A 12,690-nucleotide genomic window follows, 5' to 3' on the forward strand; every position below is an offset into this window, starting at 1 on the left:
AACAACTTTCCACTGTCAAGAGACTGCCACTTCTGGTAATTGCAAGCTTGGTCTGTTACTGCCTGGACACTTTAGATTGTAGGAAGGTCTCTTGTACTACGGTATTGAGTCTTGCTCCCAGAAAATTATTTTCCATCTCCAGTACAGTTGAAGATTTCTCTAGTTTTATAGAAAACCCCAGCTTTGGTAGTGTGTGCCTGACAGTCTTGGTGCTCTTTTGAAATTAAGTGAACGAGCTTGCTTTTACTAGCTAGTCGACGTGTGTTTCTTTCTTCTCTGGTATGCTGCTACGCCAGCTAAGCATTTTGTAAATATCTGGGTGTGGACTTTGAATAAGTAATGTACCTGGTTTACTACAAAACAGTAGGTCTCTCTTGTGCTTGCAGTTCACTAGCACTTGCAGGTAGGTCTCACTGAGATCCTTTGTTGCCATATAGTGTTTCTCCAGAGTTGTAGAATTACCTCTTGCTGTGTTGTAACTCAGTTCTTATGAATTTGGGTAGAAAGCACTGATCGAGATCTGGGCGGAGTGCGTTGCTTGGCTTTGGTACAAGAAGTATGCAGTCACGATTCCCCGAATGATCTTTGTAGAATGCATCTTTTCAATTGCTTGTTTTGGCAGGGATTCCTCTACCTTCTGTTTTAAACAAAGCCGGTTTACTTGTGTATGTGATCTTTTCTTTAGCTTTATGCCTGGGGTGTTTTTATTAGCTCTATGCAGTAGCCATGCTGGATGATATAGAGTAGCTACTGGTCTGATGGGATATCCTTCCATTCTTGGAGGAAACCTCCTATACTGCCCCACCAAAGATGCTACATGGTGGAGCTGTTGTGTGAAGTGACTTGTTCAAAGAGCCCCTTCCTTTGGAGAAATGACTTCTTGCTCTGCCCGAAAGGGCTTGCATGGAGTTGTAGGGAATTGCCACTACTGGTGTTTGATGCTGTGATTCTACCTGCTGATACGAAGACTATGGTGTTGACATTTGGAAGCTTCTTTTTCTGGAGGGTCTTCTCATGGGAGTTGGGCATCTTTGTGAATGGCCATGGAAGTGCAGCACCTCCAGGGCCTTCGATGTTTTGTTGTACTTTTTAATTTGTTATAACGTTTTATTCACCCACGATCCAAATAAGTGTCATCCAGTGAAAGGGGCATTGATGATGGCCTGCACTTTGTGTTTGAAGCCTGACATTCGTAGCCAGACATGTCTTCCATGGGTGCAGTCTCCAGAGCTGACTTTAAGCAATCATTTGTGATGGTTTTTCCCTCCTCTATCCAAGAGGCCGCCCTCTTTTGGGACTGTTCAGAGAGATAAGTTCCCAGGTTTCTTCCCATTGATGGTGCACACAGCTGTTCAGCAGGGCATTCAAATTTGCAATTCCCCATTGCGTTGCTGCTCCTCTTGCAACATTTTGCCCCATCATCTCTACTCTTGCTCTACTTCAAGAGGTGGTCCAGTTGTTATTGGAACTTTGGCTTTTATCATGGTAGTGGCCTCTGCGTTACCCCTCATGAATTAAGGGGTCCTTTTGTGAGTACTTCACCTGTGGTTTTACTGGTTTGCAACCTGCCGGCTCCTTGAATACCTCAATGGCCTGATCCAAAATTCTTGGCAGCATACACAAGAATGAATTCCTGCTTTGTGAAGGTATAAGGGACTCCAAAACGAAACAAGCCTGCACCCTTTCCTCCTCCAGTTGTACCCCATACTGGTTTATAGCCCTCCTCACTAGTGAACAATATATTGCAAATCATCCGATGGGGACCGCCTTGATGGGCATGGATCTACTCACTCTTCCAGTGAATTAGTGTCGAGATCCTGCCGCTGTTTGTACTTTTGCAGTCCTGGAATATCCTTGCCTATATAGATGTTCTTCAAGAAAGAACATCGCCTGCTTCTCTTTCTGGGGGTTGGGCATGGACGGTGGTTCAAGCTCACCTTCATCTTTCTCCTCTAGAGCTCTCTCCCCCTCTGGTTTAGAAGGGTTACTAAACTCTTCAAGGGAATGCATTGAAATCCTTCTTTCTGGAGGATCACTGCCATTTTGGCTTTGAGGCGCCTCTTTTGCTCGGCTTCAAGCGTCCTTTCTTCGGGCATCAAGCCATGTCGGCAGTTTTTTCATCGGGGATGGGGTGCTTTTCCTCGCCTCTTTGTCCTCTCGTTTGCACAGAGAAAGTAGAAGTATTCTTGGAGGAGATCAGGTGCTTCCTGCTCGACGACTGCCCGAATCACTGGAGACGTTTATGTGAATTTGAGTCTCACCAGCATACACAAAAGGTAAACTTGTAGCTCTTGAAGAGCTTTACGACATCAAGCCAGAAGGGCCTGGCCTTCATCAAACAGTGTATAGAGCCACCATGTTTTGGGAGAGTTTCTGCCCAGTAATGCATAAAACAGCCCAACTAACACCATAACATCGGTTTCTTGCCCTCATTACCTATAGTGTGACCGCATCATGGTTCAAGAGCATTTAAACACTGGCAAACAAACAGGATAGGAAGAGATCGGGCTACTGATCTTGTACAGTGCGACAGGTCACTGATGACGCAAAACAACAATGGTAACTAGTTCCAGTGCATGAAACTGGTACAGTTTCCCCCCCCCTAGCTCGTTCCGTTTGCTATTGAATCACTGGCAACATTATCCGTAAACAAATAACGATCCCCAGTCATCTATCATCTTTAGATTCTATTTTTTATACAGAAACGGAAGGATTCAATGGGCTAGTCTCTGTAAACTCACTGGCGTTACCCATAGCTTAAAACAAATGCAAAGTGAATGCGCTTCACAGCCACAAGGTGTAAACTACAGTTTATGTTGAGTCCTTACCAAGCTCGGGTGGCTCCCTTCTGCGAGGAGGTCTCTCCCGCCTGATTGAAATCACAGACTCGGTCTCGGTGTCCTGCTCCAAATTCTCCCGACTGCCTGAAATGTTTGGGCTACAAAAAAAATTACCAATTAAGAGGAGACAAACTAAGAATTCTGAAATAATTTAACACAAGGTTTCTGTCCATCGTCCTCCTCTGGCAATGCAACAAAAGGACACCACGCAGTGAAAGAAGCTGCCCTAGGATGAGACTCCTTGCCCCAGCACTTACAGCAAGCTTATATTGTCAAACTAATGAGCTTTAACTACTATAGACCCATGGCTGGAATGCCACAACGCTATCCAGCGAGATTGCTCGCTTTTGACATCTGTTGTAACATGCAGGCCACAAGTATGAAACCGGGACAGCGCTGACTCACCCCGCACCCTAAGGCCACTAAAACGAGTACCATTTAAAGGGGTACTTATTAAAATAGGTACCAATATGGCATGCATTTTGGAACAGCAACAATGCATTACATGAAAAGCCATGACACAGAAAGGACAACCGATTTTCAAAGGAGGCAAATTTGATAACTACTAGCAGGCAATCACTTTATTTTACATTTAGGGTGTCAAATTGCCAGCAAATGAACCTGCTAATCTCACACTACAGAACATAATCTTGTAGTTTTCTGGATCTCCTAGCGATGGCAAATGGGCAATCTTGCAGCAGCACACTCACTAGCACCAAGCTTTCCAAAATTATCAAAGGAAGCGCCTGTGTTTTCCCATCACTCACCTGACCAGCCATACACTGTCCGCTGAACAAAACTAAAACTAAAACCAGCACATTACTCACTGGAATGAGGGGGGCCGGGAATCTCCGATGCCACTCGTGCGCTCTGCAGGAGGTGGAGGAATTGGTGGTGGAGGGGGAGAAGGCTCAGGCCGGACTTCCACTGGTGACGGAATAGCCACTTCCGGCGGAGGGGTCTCTGAAGATACCAGCTGTTAAAAATACAAATAAAGGCGGCTTTGGCAGCGATCAGGCAGCGAACACACCACTCACCCTAAAGGCTGTTTCCAATGGAGTATTAGGTCTCGACCAACATGCCTGAATTATCATAAATACCCCCCTGGTGATGAAGAGAAGATCCCTTATGCAATAGACATGGCACCAGAGGCACGGTTTAATAAAAAATAAGGGAACGGCTGGGTCCTTGAAACTAGGGATGGTTTAACTCGAATTCTTAAGACACCATAAATATAACATCCCTAGTTATATTTAATTTAGTTTGAAATCAACAAGAGACCATTCACTTGTTCTAAAGTCAAGCATGTTATGCTGTGTATTGTTATTTCAATAAATCTTCACTATTACATTTTTAATTGCCAACGACTAAAAGGCATTAGCAGGACAAGATATTTGGAAGTCAAACAATTTTTGGTAACACATGAACAATGGAAAGTAAAAACCATTATCAGTGGAAAGAGTGGAATTACTGAAAAAGGTTAAGGGATCTTTTGAACTAAAACACAGGTCCATAAATATTATGAAGTAAAGTATGGAAGGAATGTGAAAGAATAATCTCCTGTGAAATTAAGGTATAGCAGGAGAATTACGCCTTACAGCCCCTACGCAATACAAAGCCAATTTTGAAGTGTCGCCTGTTTGCATTTCAGGTAACATTATCCTCTGAATCATACTGTTGATGTTTTAACCCCAAACGTTTCGGGGGCTTCCTCAGGACTGGAACCTAGTGAATACAATTTCTGAGAAACAAATGGGTGTGGAGCGAACTAGAAGATCACTGAATGAAAGGCTCAACTGGGCAAAAGGGGAGAAGTTAGTGAAACTAAGTGTAGGAATATGCCCCTTTTTCCAAGGTTACCCCCAACTTCTTGTCAGATACCGAATGCCAACTTGACTGAGTGTGCTGGGATCCTGCGAATCAGGCTCCAGCACCAGTGTTCTTTCCCAAAAGGCCACATGAAAGTCCTTTGTAAAAGGTACCCTGCTACCAAGGGCCTAGAGGCAAGAGAAGGCCTCCGAGGGTTGCAGCACGTATTGTGCCACCCTCAAAGACCCCTCACCTTAACACCGCCACCCTGCCATGGCAGGCAGCGTGTTTTGGCACAGACCAAACTGAATATTCCTGTGTGCCATGCCCACCAACACTGGCTGTGGCATGGGTAAGTTACCCCTCTAACAGACCTTACAGCCCTAAAAGGCAGGGTGCACCATACCTAGGTGAGGGAATAGCTGCAACAGCAACATGGCCCTAGAGTGTTTGTGTCATTAACCGACATTGTAAGTGCAATGAAGCCATTTTGAATGCATGGGCTGAGAGTTTGTCAACATGAACTCCACAGCTCCACGATGGCTTTATTGAAGTCTGGGAAGTTTGGTATCAAACGTCCCAGCACATGAAACCCACACTGATGCCAGTGTGGGATTTAATAAACAAACACAGAGGGCATCTTCGAGATGCCCACTGAAAAACGTACCAGCCCTGGTGTGGTTCCTGACTGGCTCCCAGCCATCTGCCACCAGCAGACAGGTTTCTGGATCCCTGGCAGAAAGCCTCCGCACTCTAGGTCTGGATACAAAGCGCATCCTGGGCAGAGGGGTCACGCCTTCACCCTCAGGATGGGCAGGGTCCTCAAAGGGAGAGCTTCAAAAGCCTGCTGCCTTTGTTAGCTGCCCCCAGCCTTTTGCTGCTATCAGCAACTGGCCCTCACCAGTTCTAACCCCCAGTTTGGGCACGGGAACCGTCAGGAAAACCTAGCCAGGAAGAGAGGTGTGCCGCCCTTTGTCAACCCCACCTATCAGGAGGGGTAGGCGAAGTGAATGCCACCTCTCAGTCCAAACCATCTTGGAAAGCAGGAGACCCCTCTAATCAGGAAAAGGCCTATATCCCCCTTCCCACAGGAGGGTGGCATACTAGGTGGTGTAGACACCCCAGGGAAGGGACCTCCCAGCCTGCACACCCCTGTTACGCACCTAATTCTAGTATTTAGCGGCACCCCTGAACCTTGCCTCTTTAGATTAGACGCGTCAAGAAGAAGAAGCACCGAAGAGCCGTGCTGCAGAAGACCGACTACGACAACTGCTTTGGCCCCAGCTCTAACGGCCGTCTCCTGCTCTGAAACCCATGCAAGCTGAACCCGGCGTGTCCTGCAGCCAGCCGCCTCCAAGTGCCCCAGAGACCTGCCTTGCCTTCCTAAAGAACTCTGATCTCCTGTGGACAAGACATTTGTCAAACACCAACCCAAGTTATGACTCCAGATCCAGACAGATCTGCAAGTCCTCACCACTTTGCACCAGACGTCCATGGCCCGAGTGGCCCAACACCCCAGCGAGGTCCCCCTGGCGATCCTGACCTGTGTTCCAGCATTGGACGACCTCCATCAACCTTCTCCTCTATGCCTGCAGCCTCATCCTGAATGGTCCCAACGACCGGAAACAGCGAGAAGAACCTGAAACAAAAGGACACCCCTGCACCCGCAGCTCCGGAGTCCTGAGGTGTCCAACCGATGCGGTCCTGTGTCCTGCAACTCTTCATCCTCCAGTCGTTGGTTACCTTCATCCAGTTTTCTGGATCCAGCCTTCAAGTTGTTTTCCGCGAACGACATTGTTAGAAATGGGATTTCTGGTTGGCTAAGGCTTGCGCCAAAGTCAGGCAGAAACCACCATTCCTAAGTTAGGGTAAGGAAGTCACACGCCAAGATAACCCCTGCTCACCCCCTTGGTAGCTTGGAACGAGCAGACAGGCTTATCCCGGAGGCAATGTGTAAAGCATTTGCGCACGCACCCACCAGCAACAACATCCCCGGCCCCCCACAAAAGGAACTCCACACAAGGTATATGTAAAAATAGCCTTTGTATTACAAAACACATCAGAATCATAATCACAGGTTGTACATTGTGCCAACTGGCACGGGCAATATTTACAAGGGATTATATGTACACAGGACAGGGCCACACGGGCCACTGTCAGGAATAAGTACTTGGTAAAGAAATAGCACTTTTAGAACTTACAACACAATACTTGTAGGCCTAGAACTTAGAACATAGGGCCTATCGGACAGTACCTTCCGTCCTGGTTGCGCGGGATAATGCGAGTGACCTCCTCAGTAGGCTTGAGAGGGCGGTGGCGACCCGCGCGCTACAAGCGTTTGTCTGGGGCGACCAACGTGTGGGGCTCAGAGGAGGAGGAGGAGGGCAGGGTGCGGGCGGCCCAGCGAAGCGGCGCGGCTCAGGGGAGAGCGGCGCGGCTCGAGGCTTGGACGGGCGGCCGGGCACGAGCTGCCGAGGGGAGTGAGCGAGGCACACTTCAGACAAGGCCCCAGTGGCCCAAGGAGATCAGACAAGTCCCAGCAATTTGTCAGGGAAGGCACAATAGTCCACTGGTCCTGGGACTCTGGTCAGGGGGCAAGCTCAGCATCAAGCCCTTGGAGATAGTTAAACACCAAATAACCATGTAACACACAACCAGTAAGCACTGGTAACCAGTAGTACCATTTACGCAACCCTAACCCCCTTAGGAAATGTTACGCAGGGAACCAGGACCTCACTAGTACCACCTGTACTAGCAAGAACAACCACCTAAGTATTACAATACCTGTAGGGGTATAAGCACATAACACATGATGCATAACATACATTCAGAGGTGTAGGGAAAATGGCACATGATGCATCAAAACACATTCAGAGGTGCAGCAAAGAACAATTCGCAGAAATTACATTAGCACAGAACTTACATCAGAGTCCAGGTTGCGCCACTGCGCCAACACCTAAACGTAGCAGCTGCCCACTACTTGCTGGGCATCTGAGGGACAAGAATGGGCCTAAACGCTGCAGCTGGCACTAAGTGCTGCGCAGCTGGGGAAGGCCAGGGTAGGGACAAAGGAGGGCGACTCACTCCTAAAGTCCAGAACATGTCCCTAGGAAGGAAAAACCTAAACGGTGCAGCTGCCCACTAATTGCTGGGCAGCTGGAAAACAAATCTGCGACAGGGGCCCTCACTGGCCCCTCAGGTACAAAGACTGCATCACTGTGGGAGCCCTCTAGGCTCTTGAACAACTGGGCCCATGGGAGCACTCTGGCTCCTAACGTACAATAATGCCCCGGGAGCCTCGTGGCTCTAAACAACAATGCCCTCGCACTGGTGGAGCCTCTCAGGCTCTTAAGCACAATGTGGGCACTCAAGAGCCCCTCTGGGCTTGTGAAAATGAAATGCCGCCGTGAACCTCTCAGGGCTCATAAAACCAAAATGTGCCACTTTTGTTGGAGCCCCCCCTCTGGGGAACTCGAGATGCAGCAAATGCCCCTGGAGCCTTCCCAGGGCTCTTAAAACAACTATGCCCCGGTCGGAGCCTCTCAGGCTCTGGAGAAATGCCCCCGACCGTAGCAAGCAACACTGGGGGGGGGGCACCGGCAATGTGCCCCGACGCCTCCCCTTCTTCCCCAAACAGATACGACGGCCTCACTCACCCGCTTGCAGGCTTCCTCTGCGGGGCTCTCCTTCGCCGGCGCTTTCTCTCTCTCCGTTCCTCTGGGAGAGCCCCGCGGGGGAGTCAGCTTGCTTTCCTTCTTGGCTCCGAGCAGCGGTGGGGGCGGGACGTCCTGAACTCCTCGGCGAGGACTGCTGGCACTTCTCTGCCTCTGTTTCTCTCGTCCTGCCCTGCGAGGGCGGGACTTCCTGGTCACGACTTCAGCTTCCGGGTCGTCGCAGGCAGCGCGGCGGCCCGGCGAGGAGGACACAGCAGCTGGTGGCACAATCCGGAGGCAAATGCCGGGTGGGCACCGGCTCCCTTTAAATAAACAATAAATAGAGGTGGGCACTCGATATGATCCGCCATCCAGGGCAAATGCCGGGTGGGCACCGTCCAAAGCGCTCCCCAGCGCTAGAACCAAATAAAGCGCTTCTGAGAGCTATGGGCAAAGATAAAGCACTCCTAAGCGCTAGGGACAGCACACAAGCGCTTCCAGGCGCTAGAAGCTACAAGTCAAGCGCTACCAGACAAGATAAAGCGCTTCCAGGCGCTTCAGGGGAACACAAGTCCAGCAAAAGTCCTTCAGGGGTCCAGGGGCTGCAGTAGTCCTGGGGCTGGGCAGGGCCCAGGGAGGCAAGCCTTCCCCCGGGCCCCAGCAGCAGCATGCCCCTGGTAGGATTCAAGTTGGGAACAAGAACATTTTCATGGGGTCACAGCCCCTATTTTATACACCTTTTCCCTTTGTCTTCAGGTGCAGGGTGGGGGGAGAACCAGTCGCAGCTGGTTTTGGAGCACTGTGTTTACCTCAGCCACCCTTTCCATTCACCAGGCAGGCTAGGGTCATCAGTCGCACCACAGGGGGCGGAGCCAGCATTGTGTGGGAAAAGCCCAGCCCTATTCAGAACCCAGGTGCAGCCCCTCCCTCACATCAGCATGCTAATCTCTCCATTCACCACCTGGGCAGACCCACACAGACTCTTGGAGCCAGGCTCCCCAGCCAGCTTCAGCCAATCACGCGCCAGCATACTTACTGCACATGCACACCATTGTCTAGAAGTGGCACTTCCACACTAGACACATACACGCCGCATACATCATCTCGCAGCATTCAATCACACAAGTCCGCACATACCAGACTCGAGCCTGCACACCCCACGCATCAGGAACTACCAGGGACTCATACATTCCCCATGCATTCCTATGGGAGGGCAGGCCTATCTCACCACATGCACCCAAAGTGCGCACGCACTTTCCACTGGGACACAGTGAAAGTGCGCAGAACCCAAAAATCACCATGTCACCATTAAAAGCAAAAAGTTTAGGGGTGAACCTGCCAGAAGGGCCAAGTCCAACAGACATCCTCCATAGAAAAGCACTGGGCTCCTGACACTTCCTGAGCACCCTGCACCCGGTCACCCCTGCACCGCTGGTGGTTTGGACTTGGTGCCAACCTGGGACCCCCTATGCACTGACCTTAACCGTAGGAGCTTGGCTCCTAAGACCGAATGGCCTATTCGTGAGCAGCCCCCAACCGAGGTGCCCCTAGCCCCATTGGCTAACATTGGCACCCGGCCGCCCTAGTGCCGCTGGTGGGGCCCCTGAGAGCCAATCTGAACCTTGGTTCTACCCCAAAAAAATCCAATCCTGAAACCCTTTACTTACCTGTAAACTTAACTTAGTTTTTCTCCATAGGACTGAATAGTCGGGTTTCTCTGGAAATTCGTGTTGAACTGTCTAGAACAGCAACAAAAAGTAACTTAACATCTTACAAGAGTTAACCTGTTTATCAACGTCCTGTGTTGCTTAAACTGTGTTAGAAGTGTGATTCATGCTAAACTAGGAAAGTAATCACAAAGTAATCCAAAAGTAATTTCAAGTGTTTTTGAACAGTTTAACAAATTGTTTTCTCAACAACAAAAGTAATCTGAATGTGCCTACAAGTCCAGAGTTCTGTATTTCTAAAAAGTAACATTGTATGAAAGGTTCAACTTACCTGTTACTAAGTAAATCTTTGTTCCAGAACCAAAACAACAAAATAACTTTTTATACAAACAATTGATCTGGATTTAGTCTTGCCGGAGTGTGTACAACAAATGCTTAACACTACCCACTGATAAGCCTGACTGCTTAACCACACTAACACAAACAAGAGTAAGGTATTAGCTACTTTAGCCTCAGTTATACCTTTAGGGATCGACTGGACTCTGTGCACACTATACCTTACTTTGGTATAGTATATACTGAGCCCGCATCCTACACCAAGTGAAAAGAAAAACATGTCCCTTATATGTTGTAATGTGTAAACCTTAAGAAAAATCTAGATCAATTATAGGAATGGAATTATGATGAAAAATTATTGAACAACAATACAGGTCATAAAACATTTGACTTTCGAACTGAGCTGTCTCTTTTTGTTCTGTACTTAAGCCTATGTCAAATAAAACCAGGGAAGTACTATTGTTTGTTTTTTCATCAGTGACAGAGCATCTCTGGCACAGGTTTTCAACCATGCAAAGGACAGTCACCAACAGTAATCCTGCAAAGAAGCAGATAAACACAAAGGATTAAGACACCTGGCAGGATTTCTCATCCCTTCCACCCACGGTTAAGAGAGAACGATTTAGATGAAGAACATGATCTTTATGGCAGCTGGAAGGCCCAACTGGTTCCAGTCATCAACTCTACTGCACCACTTTCAGTGCTTTCTGGTGGCAGAAAGTACAGATTTAAAGTTCTTGTTACATAATGTGGGACTCAATGCTAGTGGCACCTCCCCCTAAACTGCAGAGATTACACTTGCCAGTCATGAAAACTAGATTACAAAGTAGCCAGGTGCCCCCCTACAGGTCATCATGGCGTCTTAAGGTCAAACATCTATCCCAAGACCCTGGAATACTTTAAGGTGCAGGATATACCAGCTCTAGGACAAGTAGTACTGATTTGCCCCAGTATAGTGTGTGCCCGCACCAGACAATTTTGACCAGGATTAGACAATTGATGCCCTACAAATAGCCAGCCCTAGTTATAACCTTAACAGGTCTCTGAAAAATACGATTCGTGCTGTTTCAATGTACGGGACTGGACTTGAAAGAAACACGGACCCAGACTCCAAGACAATTGGGAGCAAGGACTTTTTAGTACTCTGGAACAGCATCTCAGCAGGTAGGGCTTCAGCCGACTGATGGCTAGTGCTGGATCCAGGGACAGATACCCTGAACCAGAATGCCAACTCTAGCCAGGCTGCATCTTGTAATCTTTTTGCCTGGCAACCCTTACCATTAGCAAACAATAAATTAAACCCTTAAGATTTCCTCCCTCAGAATTGTCCGAAATACAGCCTCCTGAGTGAACCAGGAGAATCGAGCCAAAGGCATAGAAAAACCAGGGCTAAGCATGTAATGATTACAATTGATGTGGTAACTGATCGCAAGAAGGAGCACTGCGCCATGTTTTAATTTCTTATTACTAACCTCCAAAAAATAATCTTCTTTAAAAGATACAGAACTGGCTGGAAAATCAGTTTGTGGACTGCCACCTGGTGCTCATACTGAATTCTAACCCCCAGCCACTCCGAGAGGGAGCCTTGACTGCTCAATTCTATTACAGGACCGGAGGCTTCAGATTATGCTTCTCATTCTTTACTGCAAACATCACAGCAGCCAATGAAAATGCGTATTTTCATTAAATAACATTTAAACAACTACATTTCCCATCATGACATGTACATAGGCACGCCCCCATAGTCCATAAGAACCCCTTGCATGCGGCCATCTTCCTCTTTCTTTGCTGCTCACAGCGAGATAAGTGCACTTTGTTCCCTCCATCTGCTGTTTAGCTTGTTTGTATGCTTATTGAGTTATTTAATTAAGGATAAAACGATTTATTACTGTATTGTTACGGATTTTATCACTGTTGTGACTTTGTGATCTTTGAATCCGATTGAGGGACGGGTGCTATTGCGGGCGCTTGGTTATCCAGCCGCTTTAGCGTCGCTTATTTGCATTTATTTGTGGCAATTGGCTTCACGCTGATTAGCGTGTGGATGTAGCGGTCGTTGACCGGGGGCAGTCCGTTACCTCTATTTCACCACAGAGCCTGTTTTCTCGGTTCAGTCTCCGATCTCCACACAGAGGCGCGCTACTCGCGCATGCGCTAAGGGCTTCCCTAATCGCCTGGTGACGCTGCTGGTGCCGGGTGGCTCTCGGCTGCAGCGCGCTCCCCAAGGCGCTGAATTTGGGCTCGTTTTGGGCTTGTTTCAGGCGCGCTTGGGCGGCGCGTATACGGCGCGTATACGGCGCGAAATCCCTACTGACGAGCAACTTTAAAAATTGGTACTCGCTCTGCCCTACTGATCGCCTGTACCAGGCTGCATAATTCTGGCCA

General features: G+C 48.5%; 1 protein-coding gene across 1 annotated transcript in view; it reads right to left on the bottom strand.

Annotated features, from left to right (window-relative positions):
* Positions 1 to 12,690, bottom strand: part of DVL2 (dishevelled segment polarity protein 2) — a 180,681-nt gene that overhangs the window by 57,733 nt on the left and 110,258 nt on the right. The window contains exons 3-4 of the mRNA XM_078670618.1: positions 3,668 to 3,816; positions 2,829 to 2,938 (exon numbers count right to left, since the gene is read on the bottom strand). Coding sequence (XP_078526744.1) covers positions 2,829 to 2,938; positions 3,668 to 3,816 — 259 coding nt within the window. The remainder of the gene's footprint in view (positions 1 to 2,828; positions 2,939 to 3,667; positions 3,817 to 12,690) is intronic.

This window comes from Lissotriton helveticus, chromosome 12 (genome assembly GCF_964261635.1).
Source record: "Lissotriton helveticus chromosome 12, aLisHel1.1, whole genome shotgun sequence".
NCBI lineage: Eukaryota > Metazoa > Chordata > Amphibia > Caudata > Salamandridae > Lissotriton > Lissotriton helveticus.